The 24,294-nt window shown below is 42.1% G+C and overlaps 1 protein-coding gene across 1 annotated transcript in view; it reads left to right on the top strand.

The window, feature by feature from the left end:
- Positions 1 to 24,294, top strand: part of LOC112557074 (disks large-associated protein 4-like) — a 38,592-nt gene that overhangs the window by 9,533 nt on the left and 4,765 nt on the right. The window contains 8 exon segments of the mRNA XM_025226703.1: positions 6,714 to 7,745; positions 8,111 to 9,114; positions 20,218 to 20,676; positions 20,679 to 20,842; positions 21,341 to 21,446; positions 21,866 to 21,957; positions 22,172 to 22,318; positions 23,439 to 23,532. Of these exon segments, the coding sequence (XP_025082488.1) occupies positions 6,814 to 7,745; positions 8,111 to 9,114; positions 20,218 to 20,676; positions 20,679 to 20,842; positions 21,341 to 21,446; positions 21,866 to 21,957; positions 22,172 to 22,318; positions 23,439 to 23,532 (2,998 nt within the window). The 5' untranslated portion in view covers positions 6,714 to 6,813.

The following is a 24,294-nucleotide window of genomic DNA, read 5'->3' as shown; positions in this document are numbered from 1 at the left end:
ATGTTTATAATTAAAGCGTTCCTAGAGGAGACAGATTATATGGCAACAGCATCTCTTTTCCTAATGCACAAATTTGGTTTTGCGGTGAAAGTACATTAATAATAATAATAATAATAATCTTGACTATTTAGTACAAAGATACCTCTTCTAGATAATTTGTGGCATTCACAGTGTCTACACACAGACATGTTTGCACGTGCGCAAATACATCCATAGATGCAAACAAATTTTTACCAGCCAAGACTTTTTTCACTTGCTCATCCCTTAGAAATCCATGAAAGGATAATGTTGGACACTTTATGCTTGAACTGTACTCTAACGTACACAGCAAAGTTGACAATTTTTTAATTTATGAGTAAAGAACGCTTCGCGTATCTACAGCCGCCATCAAACCGGAAGTGATCGACCCTGAGCTTGGGGCGAAAGTCACATTTATGCATATTTCTCCAAAATCGTCCATATAGGCGAAAAGCATACGTGTTTGTCCGACATCTGCTTCTATGTGTACGGTCTATCCGTTAGGGGAAGTTCTTTGCTTGTCCATCAGAAATTTTTTATTATTATATTCACTAAACATGTAGATGTTGCTATCAAAACCCTTACAGATTTACTGAATCTGCTATTGTCTTGGTGGGCCGTATCAAATGATTTAACGGGCCAGACGTATCCCACCTCTGATGTAAATTGATGATGCTGCTGCTCGGTTGCCAAACAACTTCATTGTTACCATAAATTGCTCTCTCACACACAAACAAACTCGCGCGAACAGCGTATAAATCTCCCCTCCCGCCAAACCGGTAATATAACCTTTGATCAAAACATGTTATAGCGACCATTACTGAGCTACATGTATTTGGTTAGTCGATTTTTGTTTTGGTTTGGGGTTTTTTTTTAAAGGCCTTTTGAAGCTATTTCACGTGATTGGTCGGAAATCGATTGTATATATTGTATATTGTATATATTGAACGGCCCGTCGGTAGTCGCGTTTAGTCAGGAGCATCGGGCCTTAGTTTGCTTGTGTTCATCTCAGCCCAGGAATCAATGCGGTCATTGAGTATATGCCAGACAGCCTCCCAGGCCACGGTCAGACGCCAGCTAATGTTGGTCTTGGTAAACACACGATGGGCTGGTCGGTGGTGTAGAATGATAGCCTGTGATCTTCGTTATCGTTCAACGCTTCAGGGTAATCTCCCTCTGTGAGGAGTGGGAGGGGAGGGGGAATCAAAATTATTAGCGGCTTTTAGGGACGTCAATGATGGCATATCAGAACCGCTTTATATCGCTGTTTGTTTACGGTAGGGATCTCAAGTTTGCTCATGTTCGACCGTTGTTTACTTTCAAGTAACAAGAAGTATATAGTTTGTGTATTGGAATGCGCTGTAATGTCTTTTTTCATGATGGACACAGCGAAATTTGGTGATGCGTGCTTTGTTCCACGAACTGACCTAAAATAACACTCGAACAAGGAGCCAGGCCAGTTCATGAGATCATCTCGTTGCGTTCATTGACCTCTTTGCGATAACATGTGCTCCTGTCAGCCGTGCACGTTTCATGTGAATTGTCTACAAGGTGTTAAATCAATGCACATCTTACGTAGAAAATCGTTTCTACGCGCTTAGTGTTTCAGCTAGCCAAGCTTTTAGCGGCTTCTTTGAGAATCACGGTTTTACTTTTTGCAGTAATTGAGTCATAGTGACAAGAATTAAAAGGGTTTATTTAATACTTCATTCCTGAAGCACCGACTCTTGGAAGTTTTTTGTTTCCTGCCTTGTCCTTCAAACCCACTTGTGGTAAAGTGAGGCATCGTTACTCAGGACTATCTGTATTTTTATTTGTTAACCTGTTATTTACTTTAAAAAAGCATTGCTTATTCTTGCTCATTTACTCGTGTAAAATGTACATTACTTCTTTGTAATTGTCAAATATGTATAAATTGGGATGTTCGTAGACGGTAGCTCGTGTTCCCAGTGCGTTCTTTGCATTTTTCTAGTTGCACAGTGCCGGGTGTGTGTAGTGAACGATGTTGTCACCGATCAAGCGTTCTCTCCGGCCGGCCGTCCTTCCTTCCCACCTCCGACCCATCAACCTCCCTTGCATTCGCTGTCCTCAATCCAGTCGATTTGAATAAGTACACACTCATGGTCGCCTCCGCCGGCGGCGATCGCAGGGACACAATAATATTCAAGGCGAAACCTTCAGTCGGCAGTTATTCGAATCGTTGAAGCTTCCCGCATGGAGCAACCGCCAATTTCTCGGACAACATACGATTCTTCAGCAAGATACTTGTGTTTATGTTGGGAAAGCTGCAAATAATCCAGCAGCAAAAGAGTGGTAAAGATTTTCCCCCCGTCGTAAAATGTTTTTGTACTGCATAAACAGAGTTTGTTTCGTCATCCTTGCTAACTCATATTGTGCTGCCTTCACAGTCCGGTGAGACACTATTGTCACACGCTGCCTTTAACATCGGTTGTATCCGCGTCAGAGATCGCTGATGCGCATAACGACCCTCTCGGGTTCGCCATGCAGTGTAAGACTTACATTTTTAATGTCCATAACCTCAAGCTGGATTTGTTTTGCCGTCCTCTCAAAACAGCACGGGACTGGGAATTTTGCCATGTGGTGAGAGTACGAGTTAAAAACCTAATCCCTCTTCAGCAAGTGTAATTATATTCTCACAACATTGTTGTCATAATGGTAGAGTTGTTCGTTTACGCGTTGTTGTTGTTTTGTATTTTTAAGGCCTTACGTTTCCATCTTTTCGGTAGTGTACGTTTTGCTTGTAATGGCATGTGCGGAGCTGTTTCCCTCGGGGTTATCTTTTCTGCTGGCAGCTGGATGCTGCCACAGTCAGTTATGATCGGGCTGTCTTCAGCATTTTATATGAATCATGTCTTTGAGAGCAAGGAGCAAAATAGTTACATTTAAGGGCAGTGGATATTGACATAACATAAATTATCCAGGAAGTCCCTCTTGTGCTTCCTTGATAATTTATGTTATACCAATATGTCTTGGATGTTCTGCTGATAAATATTTTTGTATTTGTTCAGAACGTGATCAGTGTGCTAGCGTTACTGTCTTCTGTTCGGAAACAGAAGGAAATAGTAAAAGAGTTTTAAAGGCCAGTATATGTGGGGATGGGAGAACCGTGGATGTGTTTGTTAGCCTCTGGGCACCTGGTCTGTGTACTCTGTCCATTCATCCGAAAGCAGTAGATTCAGATTCCTATTCTTCCCCATCCCCACCTCCGCTGCTGAATTCCTCATCCACAGGTTTGTTATTCCAGTGGGTCGTGACATTACCTTGAAGACGTCAGTTTACCGCTCTCTCTGTGTCTGTATCGGTCTGCCTCGCCCTTCCTTCTTTCCTCCCGATCCACTCACATACCTCTCTCGGCTGATGGATGGTGGTGGTGGCTCCGCGGCCGTGCCGCTTACTTGACTGAGAGCCAATACCTGAAGATGATCAGAGAAAACCAGAATGGAACTGTTCGCATTTGTGGCATACCAGTCCATTCGTTCCTTTGCACAACAGGAAGGGACACAGCGTTATTTGGAAGAGCGTTTCACATTTTCAGTGAAAAGCATAGGCCGCACTTTTATTTTGATCAATTCTTTGTTCAAAAATTATGTATTGATTGGTGAGAGGCTTCACAAGCTTGAACTACATCAACTCCTTACTAATTTTTTTTTTTTAAACTTGTAAACCAGTGTTAAAGAATTGTATATCAAAACGTTTTCCTCATTGAGATTTCATGCTATGAATTGAAGAACATTACTTGCAATTCTCTCACGCACGCGCAGTTCGTGTGTGCGTATGTGAAAAGGATGTACATATTTCTCGGTTTCAAAAAAAAAAAAAAAAAAAACAACTCGGGACTCTACATACAAATGAATGCTTGCTTACATCTGAAATACGCGCACACTAATAGCATGAGGCCTTGTGATATACGCAGATGTTGAGCAAACAAATGCTTCACGTCAAACGTCCCAGGTGAGATTCGATAGGAAGAGGATAAAAACGGACAATGTATTTGTTACCTATAGCATTTCATCTCATTTTTACATTCGTCTGCCGCAAACATACCTGATTCAGGGAGTGGTTAAGGAATTGTTGTCATTATTTTCCTCTGCGTGTTTACATATGATAAAAGAGCTACCTACTGGCACTTTAAAAAAATGATTTGGGGGTAACGCATATTTGTTTCCTCTCTCCCTCTTCCTCTCCCTCCCCCTCCCAATTAAGTGCGCAGCTTTCAGCTGAGGCTGTGAACATGTTTACTGACACTCCCAGCGTACCTGCAGACTGGCAATATTGAGACCGGTGGCAGTGGTGAGAGACCGTGTCGGTGTGACCGCGCATTTCGCATGACGCTTGGGGCGAAACATTGCACAGCCAGCCCTTTGGAAAACATCAAACACGTACACTGCGCAAAGCGGCGAAATGAATGCTGTGGCAAGTGTTTCTTTCAAACACCTGATTTTTAACGGGACTGAAACTCTCACTGGCGGAAGCCTAAGGGGAATGAGTAGCCACACGTTTGACATTGTGCGAAGTCCGGAACATGCTGTATCGAGCAGATACGCCATCCGCCGTTCGTGTGGAGAAGCATGCAGAGAGGGCAGGTGAGATGGTCGTCACACTCGCTGGCAGTCTTCCAGGCTCTCACTTCTGACCTTCTGCGGAGGATAGTAAAGCTGCCTCACCTATTCCCGTAAACGTTATGAGATATTTGTGTATCTGAGAGCAGGGCTTTCTGGTGTCTGCAGTTTTCACGACCCGGTCTTGAACTCGGAATAGTTTAAAGAATGCTGAAGTAGTCTTCGTCTGTGTCTGTGTGTGCAGTGGCTCGTTGGCGACTCAGGTTGTGTGAGAGGGAGCAAAACAGTTGGCTTACAACTTCCGTAAGCCCGGATCACAAACCGAAGCTTAGCTGGTAATCCGTCTGCATTTGTAGAGCACCTTGGTGGACCAGTCTTCTTCTGCGCCTCTGGTGGCACGTTTGTGTGTGCTTCAGAGCTTTTCACTAAACTCTGCATAGACAACATAGACAGTTGTGAGCATTCACTATCGTAAGGACTGTTTTGTTATTATCATAGGTTGTCTAGCGTTTGTGTCACACAGATAATAATACTTCGTAAAGCTGACATCCCTTACGGTGATCTGCGTTTGTGACCATCTTTGTGACAGCTCTTAGTATATTCCTAAAAATCAAATTTTTCTGCGCATATTACCCATGAATATCTGGCTTGCGATTAGTAAAAACGTCTCTGCAAAGTATCTCTCCCTCCCTCCTCTACACACATACCATCGTAGCTCGTTCAGTGGAATCTTAAAACGAAATTCTTCCTAGTCCATCACCTTGAGCCGTGCCTCCTTAATGCTTGGAGAACATTCTTAGTGTTTGAGTTAAGCGTGAGTGCTGTGCCTGAACGTAGCAGGAAAGGGCTGGGCACAGTAACGGTAAACAGATTGTATACCTATACTGTCTGGAGTCGGCCATTTTGTTGTCGTTTCTCCACGATCTGTTAATATAATCGCAGCATCAGAATTATTGGGAGTTCGGTTATCACATCGCTTTTTTTCGTGTTATGATCTCGTGGGCGGCAACTGGAGCACGAGGAGCAGAGTACGCCGATTCTCAGGTGCTGCAAGTCGCAGTGTGAGGGATCAAGCTGTGGGAACAATTTTATCAGTAGTAGTGTGCATAAACACGGTGCACGGCACAGCTGCAACAATAGCAGAGTACGCGCCATCACGGCGCACGGCGCAGCTGGACTATGTGCGTTTACGTGGTGACGCGAAGGCGAGCACACACCGCCCGTCCCTCCCGCGCCGTGTAGTGGATATGTGGGATGCGCAGGCGAGTCGCTCAGTCACTGGCGGTCGTTCCTCAGCATCCTAAACAGCGTGTTTACAGTTTTCTGTTTGATCTTGCCAAAACGCATCATTGTGCTTTCCAATCCTCCATTCTCATTGCCTGCGGTAAACTTGATGACGTCGCTTGCACCTTGATCGACGAATGTTTCTGCGGTGATCGGGAAAAACGATTCAGCGGTTAAGATTCCTTTCATATTTCTGTTTCCCAAATCTGCTTGATTGATTGTTGGCAGGTGCTTCCTAATCAGTACATCTTCAATATCGGGCACGCTGGTATTTTAGACTCGGCCTGGGGCGCCCTCTTGTGACCGTTGCACCGATGCTTGGCAAGCCGCTCGCTTATGGGCGCATGTACGGCGCTGGGTTGTTCTGAAACAGTTTAGTTGGTGGCGGACGCATCTTTGGTGGAGTTGGTGCGGCGTTCTGGACAAGAAGTTGTGGTATTCAGGGTAGGCAGGCAAGTTGTCTAGGTTGTCAGTAGTCAAGCTTGAACCATTAAATAACTAGTATTGCATATAAACGTTCATCAGTACATACAACAGCATAGTGGCATAGATGTAAATAGCTTGTATGTTGCGCCTGTGTTTATTCGTAATAAATTTTCCTCCACAAAAAAACTTTAATGGAATATTTTTAATTTTAAAGGAGGAGTGGAAGGCTAATACTGTTTTCTCACAGCAGTAACCGCCATTGCATTTCAGAAATGAAAATAAAATCAACATTTGGTGCAACAGACAGAAGACTACTAGATATTTGTTTTAAGCCAGCCTTGAGAATACCGCAAGACAAGAATAGTAAAACACATAATAGTATGTTTTCTTACCAATTTGTTTCAGATGCACGATGGTCAGCTGAGCAAGACATCTGTATGCTGAGTTGACCTCTGTCATCGTCCACGGTATCAAAGTCTCTGACAGTGTTGCCTGGTAAAAAACTATGGATACACTTGGTCCTGTTTCTGTGCTAGATAGTGGACGTAGAAACAGAGATGTAATAATAACAGATAGAATCACTCGGCGCCGAAGTCCAGACCGTCCTCGTTTGAAAGCAGCCCACAGTGAACAAGACGTTGTGTATCGTATCCCACAGCCATACAGAACCAGTTTCTCAGCCAGACAGTCAGTGGAGAGGATTCCTGCAACTGATCGAAGTCGATCTCTGAGCCCCACCTCCAGTTTACGCAGTACTCAGAGCTGCAGAAGTGAGCGGACATGGAGGGGCAGACAAAATAGGGCAAAAAGCCCCAAAAGGGTCACCTATGATACTCGGGTGACTGTTCGCCATTCAGACACTGATGATAGTATATTTACTGAACTGTCTAGTCATGACCTTGAATCAAGTCTTTGCCATACTCCAAAGCCTAATTTAACTTTCAATACTTCTAATCAGTCAGAAGTCTCCAAGGACTCGGGTATAGATTACTCTGTACAGCTTAAAGACCTCTCAGACCAAATCATTAAAATGGACTGGTCCAGGAAGCAGCCTGATGAGCTTCATGGTGGTAGAGCTAGCAGTGGCATTACTTCTTCAAGCATTCTCAAAGATTCACAGAATTCTAGGAAACCCCAGTCTGGCAACCTAATATCTGCTGTAAACCAGTCATTGGTGTCTACACATGCACCCCCTTCACAAAGTGGAGACAAAGAAAACACACCAAACGGATCACCACAGCCTTACTCTGCTGAGAGTGGTGCAGCTTATCGAACACCATTGTTGTCTCCAGACTACCAACCTGATCGCAGCTACAGCTACCGCCAGGCCATCTCTGACCACTATAGCAGCGATGTGCGAGCTCTGGTAGATGCAGGCATAGAAGAAAAAGGACCATGTGTATTGTCTGGACCTGAACCTGGTGGTCTTCAGCAAAGGTACAATTGCTTTAAGAAATAATTCAAAATTTTGGGTAGTAGTTAAATTGTTCTTATGAGTTTCTGAAGAAGATGTAAATGTCACAAATTTTAAATAAATGGACATTCAAACATGCTGCTTCCCATATGCAGAAGAATTTCTTTAATGGAATAATGGAAAAGGAGCATTTGTGCCAAAAAATGCAGATTAATAAATGACATGGTGATTAGAATGTTTTTTTTTAACAAAGTAATACTTTTGTGAAATAAGTTTTATTGGTTATTAATTTTCACAGAACTTTGTAAGTGATTCTTCATCTAAAATAGATGCACCATATGGTTGTCATTCTTTACCGTTTATTCTGGTATCTTTCCACATTTGGCAGGTCCAACTCTGTAACTGCGGTGTCAAAGGCCAGCAGTCCCACCTCAAGCCAGCTGACACCAGCCAAACGCTCAGTGAGCACATCCATTAGCAATTTCTTCAGACGTATTTCTCCTCATCTCGGACGCAAGCGTGGTAAAGATCGTGGTGCCAGTTCAACAACAGCAAGCTCCCAGAGTCTGCCTGCAGCAACAGGGCATCAGGTTGAACCGGCAACACCTTCTCCTACATCTCAGAACCCTGCCATTCCTGCTACCAGTAGTTCTTCATCTGGTCATTTCTCTCACAACAAAATACGAAGCTCGTTCATGAAGTTAATGGGTAAACCATCCAAGGAATCAAAGCCAAAAAAGACTTCCAGCCACAGCAGTCATCCTGAAAATGTACAGGGTTCAGAATCTTTTAGCCCTGCAAGTTGTGGAGAAACACCAGGTAAAACAGATGAAAGGGACACTAAGCAGTCTCAGCAAATGCCTGAATCTGCGCAGCGAGTGCTTAAGTCAATAGAAAAAAGTAACATCAGCAACAAAAATATCTATCGTGAATTTAAGGATAAGCGTTCCCCTCATGGTAGTGCAACCGCTGCTGGTGCAGACTCTGATCTCGAGGAACGTTACCGAGCCATCAAAGCTCAGTATAAAGATCGTCCTTTAAGTTATCAGGACAATGAGACTGCAGCGCTGCTTGATGATATAGCTGCTCCACCACCTAGCAGACACCCGCTGACAAGATCATCGGCTTTCAATCACAGTGACAAATGTGACTCTTATCAGTATCAAAAAGATTCATTAACGCGTGAAGAAGGGGCTTCACTGGATGCTGAGGAATCAGGAAACATCACCAACAAATCAAGAGAAAGCAACAATCGAGGAGGAAAGGTGGCACCCCCGTCGTCTTTGGATGTGGTTCCTCCACGTGCCATTCGCTTGCTTCAAGCATCCACAATCAGCACTATCTCTGGTGACGAGTCCATTGGGGAGTGCTCACTGGATTGCAACCTTACAGGTAGGTACAAGTTAATTTTGCTGCTGTTCTCCAGACTTCCTCCCATATCAGCCTCTTGTCTTCTCTACTTCTTTTTCAGACTGTTTCTTGACCTGCACAGTAGCTTGGATATATTACCCAGAGCCAAGGTGGCATAGATTTTCTACAAATTCCAGTGAATCTATGTTTCGTATGTATTGTGTATCCCTTCAGTCCATCTATTTACCAATAACTAATTTTATACTGAAAAGATTCACTACGACACCATTAAGTTCAATTCTTTACAAAAATTAGTAACTTTTTTTTCAGTGACTAAAGTAATGTCTAGCAGATTTAGTCATCCTATTGAAACCACTGATGCCTAAATCAAAATGAACAGGGGCATCTGTCACTCACATGCCTGCTGGTGGCTTCTCTACTTGTGTGTGTGCGGATTTTTCCCCCATATGTAGACTTCATTATGTATTTATGTGAACACTCTTGTTCATATTTGAATGAGGTCATAATTATGTATTAATTTTGCAAACCTTATGCTTTATTTTGCGATATATAGGCAAGTGCATAGGCGAGAGACTATTGTAAAGCAAGGGAAACAACCCTTGATATGTTTGGTGTGCAGTTTCTGTGTGCAAACACGTTCATGACTCTGTATAATCAGATTTCACAGTATTATAAAGTGGGTAAACTCTATGTTTCTAAATTCTTAATATATGTTATTTTAAATCATTCAAGATATTCAAAATGATATTTTTAAAAGTGTAGGGAAAGAGAAGAATGGGCATAAAAATATACAACTATAAAATATGTGAAATATGATTTGAGATTTTCTTTTAGAAGATTTGCATTGTGTGTTGAACATAATTCACAAACACAGTAGGTAACAGTGATATGGACACTGTCAGTTTTAAATTACAAAAAGAGTAAAATGAAAAGTATGTGTGTTGGGGAAGGGGTTGATATTAAAATCTGTGTTATCTCTGATATAACAAATAGTGAAGAGCTTTCCTTTTCTTCTTGCAGTTAATTTTAGAATATTGTTCCAAGGCTGATACAAGGTGACTCATCAAGCATGAGTGTAACTCTGTAAGCATTTTAGTGTATATATGTATCACTATCAGATTTGTACAAGTTGTGGATTGAGATTTCAGTCGTTTATTATCTTTTGGCAAGGTCCACTCCAATTCTGTCCTCATTAAAGTTCAAAGCATAAGCTTTATGTCTTGTTAAGCATACTTGAGCAGAAGTCAGTGAAGGTACAGAGCCAAAGGGTACAATAAGTGTTTTTGAACTATGCAGTCATTGATTGTGAAGCCTTGAGGACTAGCCAGTTCCTGAGGCAAACTATTTCCATACCTTGCTTTCAAACTGTTACCATCCAATTGTCATGATCTTTCAGGCATTTTGTTGCTTCGCTGTAGCTACACCCATCTTGCCCCTGCCTTGTCCTGCTGAGTTCCTGCTGATAAAAAAACACCCTTCCAGTTGGAAGTGTGCAAAATGCCGACAATAAAACCAGCCTCGCTTGTTTGTAACCAGCTCCCTCTGCGCATGAACTGATAGTGGGTGTTGAGAACGCTGGAGTGGGAAAGTGCAAAGGGGTGAATGTGTTTAGATTAGCTGATCTGTTAAGGTTGTAGCAGACCTCATTGAACAGCTGTCTTCAATTTTTGGAATCCCGTTCTTTTCTTCCCCATTTTACCCTGTCACCATTGTCTTTCCTCTTGGCAGACATAGCTGAAACCAGTGGATCAAGAGTAGTGTTGTTCCTTTCATAATTCGAATACTGAGTTCTTTTCCTGGTGGTAGGAAGGTGGAGAATCATAAAGATTATCATAAAAAGTGGTATTTCAGATCTTTTTCTTTATGAAAAGAATCTTCTGTAATAGATAAAATGCTGTAGGGTTGACCACATATTAGGTGTTGCGATGTTTTTGTGAAAGTAACAGTTCACTTCAGCGGTTATGCCATGTAATGTGGTACATGTATATGATTTTTACTTTTTTACATGTAAGCATGAATGAAAGCAAATTTATTTTTCAAGCAGGAAGACATTTGAGTTACGTAAAAGTCTGTGTTCGCTTTTATTTACACATAGATTGGCATTTTATGTCTTAGAAGACAAGGGAAACCTAAAATAAAATACAGAGCATCCATGTATCTGTACTAGGCAGTCATTAACTGTTATAACGTGCACGCGTGCGCACACACATGGCCATGATGTGTGCATGAACAGGACAGGCGCACATGCAAGCGTGTTGGAGCTCTCAATCACTGACTGTGCCATGGGAAAATGGCGGCTATATTTAGCGCTGTGCGTCGTTGCTCGTGGTTGATGTCATCCTGTAGCCCCCAGGAATAACATGGTCTGGACAGTTAGATCGGCTTTGATGTGCGCCACATATAGGTTATGTTGTGGTCTGCGTGATTAATTTCAATACTTAATTTATTTAAGGCAGGAAGTTTATGTAGAATTTGGTCAGGGTCAGTAAGCTTCTAAAACCAATTCCATTATCACTATCAAATTGAAACACTGTCCTTTCCCTCTCTCCCTTGTAACCTTTTAGTAAGTAAATAAATTTTAATACCTTTTTATTGGCCACAAAACATTAAATTCTTTGACATTATCATTAACAAAAATTTTAGTCAGAAAAATAACTTTCTAGAATTCGTACAAAAATATTACCAGTATAACAATAAAAACGAAATCCAGTTTTAGTGTCCAGTCGTCATTTTGGACCTGCTTGAAAGCGCGGCAGGCTGGCACGATGGCTGTACTGTGCAAGCGAGTACAACGCACGGAGACATAGTGAGCCACTCCTTTGTGTGTAACCCGGGCTCCTCGCGAACAAGCTATACCTGTAGGCGGTAATCGTGTACTTACTTGTACTATACCTACTCTGTCGTCGTCGTTAATGAGTTTCGGGCGGAACAACATGCCGTCTACAGTGTCCATAAAATGGGTCATGGGTTCGTCAGCACTGCGAGCGACACGACCAGGCACAGCGGTGACCATCCACTTGTGTTGCTCCGAAAAATACACTTTCATTCATTCTCTTTAGCTTATATCATCAACGGTTCTTGTCTTTGATAGTTTACGGTATCATTCAAAAGGGGACTGTGCAGTTTGGGTTCTGGGGTGGTGGTGTTTTGTTTGGTGTTTTGGTGGTTTTTTTTTTTTTTTGGAAGACAATAATTTGTCATCTATTCCGGGTTGGGAAACTTTAACAAGGGATTAACACATCTCACGTGATAACTAGTGAGAAATTTTAACGTTGACGCGGCAGGCATGCGTTCATGCTGTGACCACACAACGTGTCAGTAAACAAGTAACCCCTGCTGTGTGTGGGCCATTATAGGGATAGGGCGCATTATGCTTGCGTGTATTAGATTTACAGATTTACGAGGACCGGAGGCAGAAGATAGTTGGTGAAAGATGAGGTGTGGTGGCTGTGGCGCAGGAACACTTTATCGAGCGACCATAGCGGAGCCGGTAGTGTGCCGGATACCTTTCACAGCCCACAGGTCAGTAGTCGGCACTCGCCAGTCCATCGTGGAGTGGTCAAGAGGTGAAGCCAGACAGGTGCAGACTCGTTTTGTCTGGGAGCTCAGAAGACTGGAGCACTGTAGATCAGACGTAAAAAGGCATAAGAGTTTCGTGGCATCGCTTCCGTTTTGTCAGGAAGCCGTCAGCGTTGTGACTGTTGGAACTGTGAAGGACCACAGGATCATTTCGCAGTAGAGACCACTTCATGTTCGGACAGAAGTGTTTTGTTCGCAGGTCGCCAGGATATGGTCAAGAAGATGGGTGAGTTTTGTGGTTTTAGCAGATACTTTATGGCAGACATAATCTGTGTTTGGTTCCATAAGTGTGTTGTAGTTCTGTTGTAGTAAAATGAGATTGCTGTTATCATTGTTAGTATAATGTGATTAACTAAGGAAATCAGTCAAGGCTATTTTGTGACATATGTTATCTTAATTGCCTCTCTATTGTGCTGCTCAGGGATAGGGATAGAGCTGAAGCTTGTGTCAAATGAAGCCAACTTGGCAGAAATGTGTTTTAATACATATCAACAGTTAAAAAGGGATTGAAACTTACCATGCCAGTGGCATGAAACTGGGCTTATCACAAGGAGTATGTGCACACATATCTTAATAGTGTTGTAGAAATGGCAATTGCTGTGTCGTTGGTATTAGATCGTTTTAAAAATTACCAGGAAACTATTACTAACACTGTAACACGTAACAGTATTTGTACATAAAATTGGTTAATGTTTTGGGTGTATAGTGTATATTTAAACAAAGAAGAAGAAAATAAATGCAATTCAAATAGAACTCTCTTGCTTTCACATTTCCTGAAGGGATCTTATCCCATTATTTTCTATTGGGTCTTTGCTGTCAGTTAGTGAGTTGTTCAGTATTGACATTATCTCCAGGTCTTAGCACTAGTACCCATTTCTATGCCTGGTAGTGCACAAATAGCATCATTTATGACATAAATATCCAGCTTTCCAGAGGCGAGAGTTGACCATTTCACTGTCCTAGAGTTATACATTTATGACAGTTTTGTGTGTGTACACATGCACTTCAGAAAATGAATATATATGAGCAAAGGAAGGGGGAATGCACAAGTAGTCAGTATAAGTTTTCAGCATTCATAGAGGGAAAGTGTTCCTCATTTGGTTTCTTTAGAAAGGAGTCTTAGATCTTCCTGTGCTCTCGAACTCTCAAGAATTTGGTGCAGGCAATGTGGGAACCCCGCTGTGGCAAACACTGTCACAGAATCAAAATTAATACACTGGGTTTTGGTTTTTCAGTACGCTGTTGCCAACCTTTAACAATATTTATGGGGCCTTTTTATATGAAGTAGTAGCAGCAAAACATTGCATTTATGAAATTTCAAATTATTAATAAAAAATTTGTGGTGGGCACGGTAGTGTATTTTCATAAAAAATTATAATTTTGAGATATTTCTGTTTATTATTCTCGAATACCTTTTTAATGTTTAATTGAGTAATTGCCACAGAAGTGCAGATAGTGGTTTAGTAGAAAGGACTTTGAATTCATCAAGCTACTTGTTCTGAAAATCAGGGGGTAAGAAAGCATACATTTAAAAATCTACTGTATGGACACCAGTGGAGACTGATGCGCATATAATATACGTTGCACTCAAAACTTAGGTCAGCAGTTTGGTTTCTTCACAGGCTGTTCTCACTATCCAGCTTTGTTCTCAGCCCCGACAAGAATAACTGGTAGGGTAAGAAAGATACCTTGGGGCAGTCGTCAACACCTGTGATCTACACCTTCTGGCTAGATGGTTGCAGTTAGCAGTTACCACCTGTAGGAGGTATCCCTGTGTCATACCTTCCCTTCCTGGGTTGTACCCATTCTTTCTCACCATGAGTGAAAAATTCTGCCATTAAACTGAATACAACATATTTTTCTGCATCTGGGTGAATATCCTTCCTTTGTTTTGAAGAAATATTACTATAAATATCACCATGCATGGAAAGAGGTTAAAATCTTGACATTAGGATATGGCTAATTTACATAAAAAGGGAAAGGTCATCCCTTAACCTTTTTTAGGTCATTTGGGGAGTGAGGTGTTAAAAACCCCACTTTTCTCAGTCAGCTATTTTTTATAGTGATTTTTTTTATTGTCTAATCTCCTCTCCCTCTTACTGCCTTACTTCACCCACTTCCCTACTCTCTATGGGGTTGAGGAAGTTTTGCAGCACCACAGTTTAAAGTCAAACCAGTATAGCTTTTGGTTCATCCAGAGTGGAGAGTCATAAGGAACCACACTCCATCCTGTGGCAGCAGCAGCAGCAGCCATACACAAGCAGGCTTGCATACAAAATAGAGCCACGAGCATATGTCAATAAAGTCACGGTGACAGCACTATAATCAAGGTGGGCTGAAGGTAGAGCATCCTATTGATGGCTCCACTACCTGCACCACCAGTGCATATCTCTTCTCTTGCTGTTTCCATCCCAAGATAAGAAGAGGGCCGCCTTAACCCAGAGAGAATAGGGTGCATCACCAGTCATCACCACAATATCTGTGAACCAGTTTGCTTACTTCAGACCTACCATCATTGACATTCTCTCCCTTGACATGGAAACAACCAGAGGATTGGAAAAGCAACTACAACACTTGCTTATCTTATCATTTCTGTGTAACAATACCAAGCTGACAATTAACTATTAAGACAATAGATGGCAATGTACACTGTGTTATTACCACACCACCTTGTGAAAGTGAATCTTGGACCACATATGCCAGACAAGAAAACTTTTATCTGATGGGTATGGCTGGGACATGTCCACTGCATGAATGATGGCCACATTCTGTATTGGAAATTGGCATTTGGAAGGAGAAGCATTATTTTCTCTAAAATTTAGTATGAAGACATCAGCAAGAGCAATATGAAGGCACTTGACCTTGACCCCTTGAACTTGGAGAGCCACACACATGACCGTGAGGTGAAGTAATCTGTCCCATGGTATACATGTATGCTGAAATAAAACTGCTATTCCATGCTGGTCACAGGTGCAGCTGCTACAGCCAAGTCAACCAGTAATGCTAGGATGCATCATCCACGATCACGACTAAAGGGGGCCATACATTTAAGGTTATATAACTCCAGATTGTAGCATTGCATGAACACTTACAGAAAAACAGTTTTGTAGTTTTGCTGAAATTGCCAATCAGGACAAAAAAATGTTGATTATGTGCAAGAGTTGCAGAAAGAGAATACAATAGCTGCAAAATTAAGAGCAACAGTAGTAAACAAAGCCTGTTGTACAAGCAGCCTCTAAACATGTAAGACTTTACACACGTCAGTGCACCTTTCCCATTTATGCCAACAGCAAGTCACACAGCAGGCGGTTCCCCCATCAACACCCTCCCTTCCCTTTATGTGAGCCTCCGATAACGGAGTTGACTTTACTCTTGCATCTCATGGGGCTAGGTTAGCAGCAGTCTGACGCTATCGTTACCCTGGGAAAAGCGGCCCCGTCTTTCCCATCAGTAGCAGGTGAATGCATTTGCATCCACCTTCCCGGGCTGGCAGCATTGTCTATAGTGTGAGTCATCCATTCACCTACTACCTTACTACAGAACCTTCGCATGTGTGCGGTGTTGCATGCTGGGGAAGCCGGCGTGACACATTGTCTCTGGGGAGAAGGTGTTACTATCGATATACATGTACCTTGTAATCTTTATTCAATTCTTCAGGCCATCCCATCCAGCACCAGGTACACTCACTAAAAGCTGGCCTCAAGAAAAGTGTGGTCTCTTAACCCTTCACTCCCCAAACAATAGGAAGGTTTGGGGACAAGCTTTACCTTATGTTTGAGTGTATTTTTCTGCGTTTATGTATTTAAATAGTTCTAAACTTGGCTCAGATGAATCTCATTGTTTTGAGAAGTCATTAAAGCCCATTAGCTTTTCCTTCCCGATGTGTGATATATATATAAGCAGGGCTGCTTTCTGTTTTTAAAGTTTACCTGTGTTTGGAGTAGGTTGATTGGTGTCGTGCCTCTTTGACTTTGAAACGCCCCTTGAAAGATCGTCGCCCGTTACTTAGTCTCAGTTCTTGGGTTCCCCAATCTACTCTTCTGTCAGTCACGTTCATCATTAACTTTGTACACTGGAGCACACTAGCGTTAGGTGGCGAAAGATGCAGGCAGATATTACAAGACAGATTGCAAGAATGGCGCATTGCACGACGTAGACTGCATTGCATGACGTAAACGGCACGTTTTGCCGATTAGACCAGTTATCAGTTTTGCCTTGGTGGTGTTTCCATCTAGAGTGCTTCGCGGTTGTAAACAAGAGGACGTGCACATTAGCGATGAAGTTGTCCTGCTGCACCACTCATGGTGTCATAAACGTTGGATCTCTGGAATGCGATGAACAAATTTGCTAATATTATCGCAAGGTGAGGAGGAGTGGTGTGTAAAAGGATATTAATAAAATACATTAGCGAATTGTATCGCCAGTCCATCATGTAGTCGTTTATTGTGTTGTTGAAATAGCATAGTATTTCTTTTTTTTTTAATCCGTTGCTGGGAAGTGAGGGCGGCGTTGTGAGAAAAGCTGTCAGGTCGCTTGCCAACAGGTTGGTTGTATTTACGGAGCTTGCTCGGTGGACGTGCTTGAAATAGTTAGGGCGGCATCCTGGCCCAGCAAAAGGGCGCTCCTGTGGCGGGCGAAGACTTGACACATTGCGAGAGCACACACTAAGGGGGACCGGCAAGAACATGCATGAGTAAGTCACTTCCCCAGTCGGCTGCTTTTCGCTCGTCAGCATCCCTGGTGTTGCTCTCATGCATCAGCCCGCCTCAAGGCATGGTGTCGTGCCTCGCTCTAACCAGTCCAGCAGACATGGTGCTGCCACTGCCAGGGTGCTGTCCTGTAAGGTCTTGAGTATTGGAAGTGATTGTAATCTCTAGATGTAGCCATCAGGTGAGTACAGTTACCATTATTGTCACGTTTTTTTTTTTTTTAAATAGTGTTCGTGTTTGGGGATAAGGGCGAAACCCTCGTATTTCACAAACCTTCAGCCTGTTGTGTGCAGAGTTTGGAGTCCCTCTCCAACACGACCTCCCTCTCTCTCTCCCCTTCCCCACTACAGAAGCACTGTAGTGCTGCGCTTGCTTTAGTCGCCATCCTTCACGCCACATCAGTCAACAACTGACAAGTTTTGTATTCAAAGCTAGCGAGTGGGGAGGTGTTCCTTGAAAGCTGGACGCGCGTTTGCTTGCGGCAGTGGCGGCGGCATCCTCTGTTGGCCATGCAGGCGCGAGGTGTGAAGACAAGCGCCGTTAAATCGGTCAAAGACAGTAAAGGTGTAGTAACTCGCAAGTCAGGAAAGACGATGGCCCCTGGCTCCACCATCTGCTAACTGTTTAAGATGTGAGTCACACTCGAGACTTCTGACCTCATCAGGGAAATCGCTGCACGCGGAAAAGAGATTCATTGTTTGTTCAGCACATGTCGACTCCTCTCCCTCTAGTCCTTCCTCATGTTTGTGCATGTGGGACTTGTCCACACGGTACAGAGGCTTTGAAAATGACCAGTCAGCAGTGACGGGAGGAAGGCGGTTATTGTATTTTAACAATGGGTTGGTATTAGGTACGACGAGTCTCGTGTTTTGGCATGTCGTCAACTTGTAATAATGGCACAGACGAAAGGCTGCATAAATGACGGCCTTCACACGCTCGAGTTGTTTGGTTGAGATGTCTATAGACAGCGGTGTTGGTCAGGTAGACAATGCAGGGTATGGGGTACACGTGCCTCTACATGCCAAGTGTGTTGTACCAGCTGGGTGCTGGCGCAGTTCGAGGCCGCCGTCGGTGAGTGCAAAGCGCGCCATCACTCGCCACTCTCTCGACCGCTGCTCGCGGCACATGTTTCGTTGTCGACACATCATGGTTTACACAGTTACTGTTGGCAATTGTCTGTCATCGTTTGCATCATTTTATCAGGGCTTGCCCTCCCTCAGTTTCGTTTCTGTTTGTGCGCGCGTATGGGGAAGTAAACAAAAATTCATTCTCACACACTGGAGAGAGTTTGAGAAGTTAACATGATAGCATAACATATGTGATGGGTAATTTGAGCCTTAGAAAAGTGCCGAGTTAAGACGTGAAGGTGTAATAGCAATGATGACATAACTAAACAGATCTTGAGGAGGAGTAAGTCACAGATCCTGCATAACCTCTCGCACTCTGTTCTAACTCGACACTAGTTTTCATGCTGATGGAGCTTTTCTTTTGGACGGGTAGATGGTTGTAGTGGGTGGGAGGAGGAAATCGAGTTTATGGCAGTGAATGAGGGGTTTAAAAAAAAAATCAAAGCTTGGCGAGTTTTTAACATCTCTCACCAAGGCAAGGTGCGGCAAGCATCGATCAAGGCGGCGCGTCTCCCATCACTGAGTGATGCCGGCCATGGTAAAGGTAGGGAGGAGCGCTATTTTGAGATGCTGTTATTTTTTACCCTTCCGTGCTACCCGCTGTTGGCAGAAAAAAACTTGCATAATGTAGCCGCCAGTGAGATAAGGTTATATTGAAGTGCAGGCAGAGAGCAGGGCATCTCGTCAGGCTGGGCGAGAGAAGCAGTTTACACTCACAAAGAAAAGGAAAGCGAGGACAGGAGGTAGAGTATAAAGCTAGCAAGTTGGAGAATAAAGCTAGCAAGTTAGAGGAACATGGAGGCACGGATGATTGGCGCATGTGATGGAACTTGGATACGGCAGCATCGTGCGGACTGGAGGGGCGCTGCATGTGAAGGGCTACTCTGATCAGTGAGTACTGGAGGCGTTAGTTTAGTGGCGGCTTTTCTCTCAGACTCCATCGTGGCTGCTCTTATAGACGGCTGAAGCCGACTCTCTGAACAGGTAACTGAGAGCGCGATTTCGATCAGTTTTCGCAGCAAGCTTTCCGTGGTAGGACAGCAAAGTGTGGTGTTTATAATCGCTCGGCCTGACAAGATATTGAGGTTGAAAAGTATGTGTATGTCGTGTCTGTTTAAAACGATTTTAATGTAAGCATCTTTAGATAAACTGTTTACTCCTTCTGTCTTTGTGTTACGTTATCCCACTCATGCCTTGTTCATGTGCACTTGTGCTTTTTTTATTTCATTAAACGTTAAATCAAAGACCATGAGAACTGAACAAAAAATTGAAGACGATCGTACTCAGACAGAGGACAGCAGAAGAAAGAAGTTTGTGGAACGGCCTTCATTTCGTGTCGAGGTGACACAAAACTTTAATGAATGTTAATGATTCACTCTGCTGGGTCTTTGTTTGAACTGTCCCTCAACACAGGCAGCATCCTGAGTGCCCTGCTAATGTTTGACATTTCCCCTTCTCCTGCAGAAGACTTTTTTTTAAAGACAAAGATTTCTGACAAAGACAGCCATGATATTGTGCTGACACAGCATCTGGGGAAAGTGATAGTTGGAGATAATTGTACTGAGATAACTGTGCTTAACGGTGATTAATCTTTGCTTTGTGGTTATTTACTATGATGCAATATGATTTTAATAAAGGATCTCTTTTTTTTTCAAGCAGTATTTTGGGTCTTTTTTTTTAAATTTTTACACTTTTTTGTGATTGTGCAGCAAGTGAACCATCTCTGCTGAGTGGGAACAGTCAGTCTGCTGGCTCTTGTTTGTCCAAGAAAGCTGTGCTTAACCAGTCCCTGATCAGCTCCACCGAAGGCCATTTACCTTCTGACAATACCCCCGAGTCCAGCATAAACACTGCTGACACTGCATCTTGTGAACCCCAGAGAAGACAAAAGGATGCCTTAATCCTTGGCCAAGAACTTTTGGACTCTGTCAGCAAACTAGCAGAAAAAGATTACGCTTCCCCTGTGTCACCTCTGTCGCCTCCAAGTGCTCCTGAATCAGCACACAAGCCTTCATACCTTAAGCTAAGTTGTGCAGTCAGTGGGTATGGGAAGTACAGTCGCTACTCCTCCTACAAGAGCATACCTACAAGGTCACCTTTCTCAAGCACGTCATCCTTGCGTTCAGATCTCAGCTCACCAGACCCATCATGCCCTCCTTGCGCAGTCCAGACACTTGCGGGGATCTAAGAGTGCAATCAGCTGGGAGCGTGACTAGTCCCTCATGTGTTGGTGAGATGGCCCAGACATTAAAAAGTGAACCGTATGATATAACGCCTTCTTATAATGGACACTTGCCTATACCTACTATACAGCTTACTGGTGACCCTATCAAGGTGAGCGTATGCTAAGGATATTCATGTATTAAGTTAAAGTGTTGTGCTGTAAGGCAGATATAGATAAAAGTAAACATGTAGTAGAATAAATGTAGCATTCTTACAAAAAACTTGCACTTTGAACATATTAGGAGCAAACAGCCTTTCAAAAATTTTCAGGGGGAAGTAAATCTACAAAACTTTTATTCATTTAATAATTATCTTAATATTTAATTTACAGATGGTGTCTTTTAGTGAACAGTTTCATTGCTGTCACACTCCTGTTTTGATGTAAGAGTAAGGCTTTATACAATTTTGCTGCTGTGTGTATAGTTTTTAGTGAATCTAGGGGTATTGTAAAGCTGTACATACATTTGCCACAGAAAAGGAAATGCCTCAGCCATCTGGGTAAAATAAGAGTTGAGGTGTGCATGTTATCACAGGATTTAGAGTATTTTATAAATCTTTATAATCTAAAGGAAATGTGAAGTGTAAAGATGTGAATAATTTTTACCACAGGATGGAGAATACTTCATGAACTTTGCTAATGTAGAGGAGCAGAGGCTGAAGCATCAGGCACAAAATGCTGAAGGCATGATGAGGTCTCAGGACCTGCCTGAAGAAGGTTAGACATTGTATGACATGAAATAGCCAGACAGTAGTGTTCTCAGGTCAGCAAGGTCTTTAAGAATATGCAAGAATATCTGCAGGTTATTTTACAGAAAATACAACAGTCTTTGTTAAAGGAAGGAAAGGTTTAAAATGAAGCAAGACTCATACCTGTTAACCTACCATTGCACTAATTTTCTTGAGCACATGGTAAGAGAAAGGCACCAATAAAATTCAGGCTGTGTCCTATGAACTCCTACAAGCGTGGCTTCAGCTGTGATCACAGGGCTGACCCAGACTCTTCCACCTCTAATACATTCTCTCTTTACATTCCTCCCTCCCCCAATGTTTTGCTTATTAAGGCTATTTGGCTTGTGAGACTGCTCACATACATAGGCAAAAATGTTATAGTCTTATAATTTGTTGTGACAACAGTAAATGGGAAGATACGAGCAGCCATTGGAAAGTCTAATCTGCTGATCAGTCAGAAGTTCCAGCAGTTTCATGAGTTGTGCTCCCAACACATGGTAAGAATACCTTACTCATTATTCTGCATTTTAGAAAAATAAACCATGACAGGTATGGAAAATTGGGTGTGTAGCAACATATGATGCACAATCTGCACTTATTTGGGTTGCTGTTTTTACTCTGTGGCAGTTACAAAAATCATGAACTGACAAGTTTCAGTATTCGTATTATACTAGCAAAGTTGTGTCATTTTTTTACTGACGTTTCTTTCAGCATCCTGAGCCTGAAGAACGTGTACCTTTGCTGGAGGACCTTCAAGGCTTTTGGGACATGATCAAAATCCAAATAGACAATGTTGATGATATGTTTGCTGAGATTCAGCATATGAGTCAGAATGATTGGAAGGAGGTTCCAAAGCAGGTTAGTAATAAACTTTATATTAACTCATTCAATGCAGACAAAAAATCAACACAATTTAACATTTAGAATGGTAGTGATGGCACAAAGTACAGTGTGTTCCACTATACAATAAAGATAAACATCACTGACACAGAGCTTTTTTTAACATTTCAAAAAATATGGTTTTCTTGTACTCAGAATAATTCTAACTGTATGAAATGGAGAGAGAGAGCTTTTTGTCATGAAAATAGGTTATAAGGCAGAAATAAGAGGGTTAGCTGTGAAAATGTTCACTGCTGCTGATATGAATCTTTTAGAAAAAGAGTTAACACTAATCATCCTAAGATGATAGTGCAGGTCTAGAGGAAGTGAACTGTCACAGTCTCTGGAATATGGCATATGGGAGATAGAACCCAACCCTCTCCTTTGTTTGCCATTTACTATACTTAAATAGATATCCCTTCTGGTTGGTTAACAAAGGGTTTGTAATCAATGACTTTGAACATAACTCCTCCAAAATTGAGCACACAAACCATAGGCTACAGCACTTCAGTATTGGGAAAGTCTCAGGTTGTTGGGGTTTTTTTTTGTTTTTTTTTCAAAGAATTCTTTTTAATAATTATATTTGTAAAGCACTTCCTCATATAGCTGTGAGCTGAATGCACTGCACACAAAAGACTACAAACTGACAGTCATCTATAAAACACAATAAGAGTTGGCAAAAAATTGATGCCATGCATGGACAAAGAATTAAATAGCGAAATAATATTCTTTTATAACCAATCAAAAAAAGTTGCCCCTTACACAAAATAAAATGCTGGCAACAGTTGTTTGACCATGCTGCATGTAGGTTGGGTTTGTTTTTTTTCTGTTATTGTGCGGTTGTTTCTTCAGCAGCCGTTGCATTTTTTCCTGTTTAGAAAGTGCCATAGCCTTCTTTGCCGTAATCACTTGTTTACAGCCTCTGGATGTCTTTGAGGGCATTTTTTTGGAAGTAATCTATTGTGTTGTGATTCTAGTCCTTTTTTTTAAAAAAAAAAACTGTAACCAATGAGAATAAAATTAGAATTTGTGAATATTAAAGTTAGAGTAAAATTTTATTACAGTATAATCCGAATCTGTATTACTTTTACTGTCTCAGGCATCACGCCGCAGTTCGGCCAGTTCCAGCCCTAAGTCTGCAGGCAGTTTGTCTCAGGCCAGCACCCCTTCTGCCACCCCTGGACACACCCCAGGTATTACAGACTGCAACAATGTACTTCTCCATTTTAAGTTCACAGAGTAATTGAAGTGAAAAAAAAGGCTTTCTAAATTGCTGTAGTTAAGCTTATCCTAAACTACTACTACTCAGTGTCTGAAGTAATAATCTCCTTTCATTTTGTAAGATACAAGCCTTTAAACAACATACACAATAAAAGGTCAAATCTAGGATATGTTTGAACATGAGTACCTTTGTCTCCAAGCCAGTGAGAGAGGTAGGATCATACTTCAGTTAGGTGCCACCTGTTGAGAAATATATCCTCCGTTTTATTTGTTTTATTTTTAACACTTAAGCCCAGACGTCAATGTCTTATGAAAATCATAAGTTTTAGCCATTTTGAGGTTATGGCCAGATTATGAATATTCAACATGTCCTCTCTGTCCGCTCTGCAATCTGTTTTTCATGAAACCATATAGAAATATGTATAATTTGTCACTGAAGATAGTGAAGGATTTTATATTTGTCCTTGTGCACAGATCGAGCAAAAATAGAGAATATTTGGGACATAGCAATAGTCAGAAAAACTGGATGCATACCTGCAAAAAGAGCATTCACTCACCTTTCAGACAAAAAGTACATTTCCCACACCTAGCTTCCTGCTCTTTTCTGGACAATCGAAGAGCCGAAAAATTCCTAATTTGAACAATGCATAAACACACTTTATATGTAACCAATCAGAATTTAGTACCACTATCCTTGGGTGCATTACAGGTGACATGAACCTGGTTCAGAATTT

The sequence above is a fragment of the Pomacea canaliculata genome, linkage group LG2, assembly GCF_003073045.1.
Source record: "Pomacea canaliculata isolate SZHN2017 linkage group LG2, ASM307304v1, whole genome shotgun sequence".
In the NCBI taxonomy this organism is placed as follows: Eukaryota; Metazoa; Mollusca; class Gastropoda; order Architaenioglossa; family Ampullariidae; genus Pomacea; species Pomacea canaliculata.
Note: the sequence above shows the minus strand (reverse complement) of the source record. Positions and strands in the feature narration are given on the sequence as shown.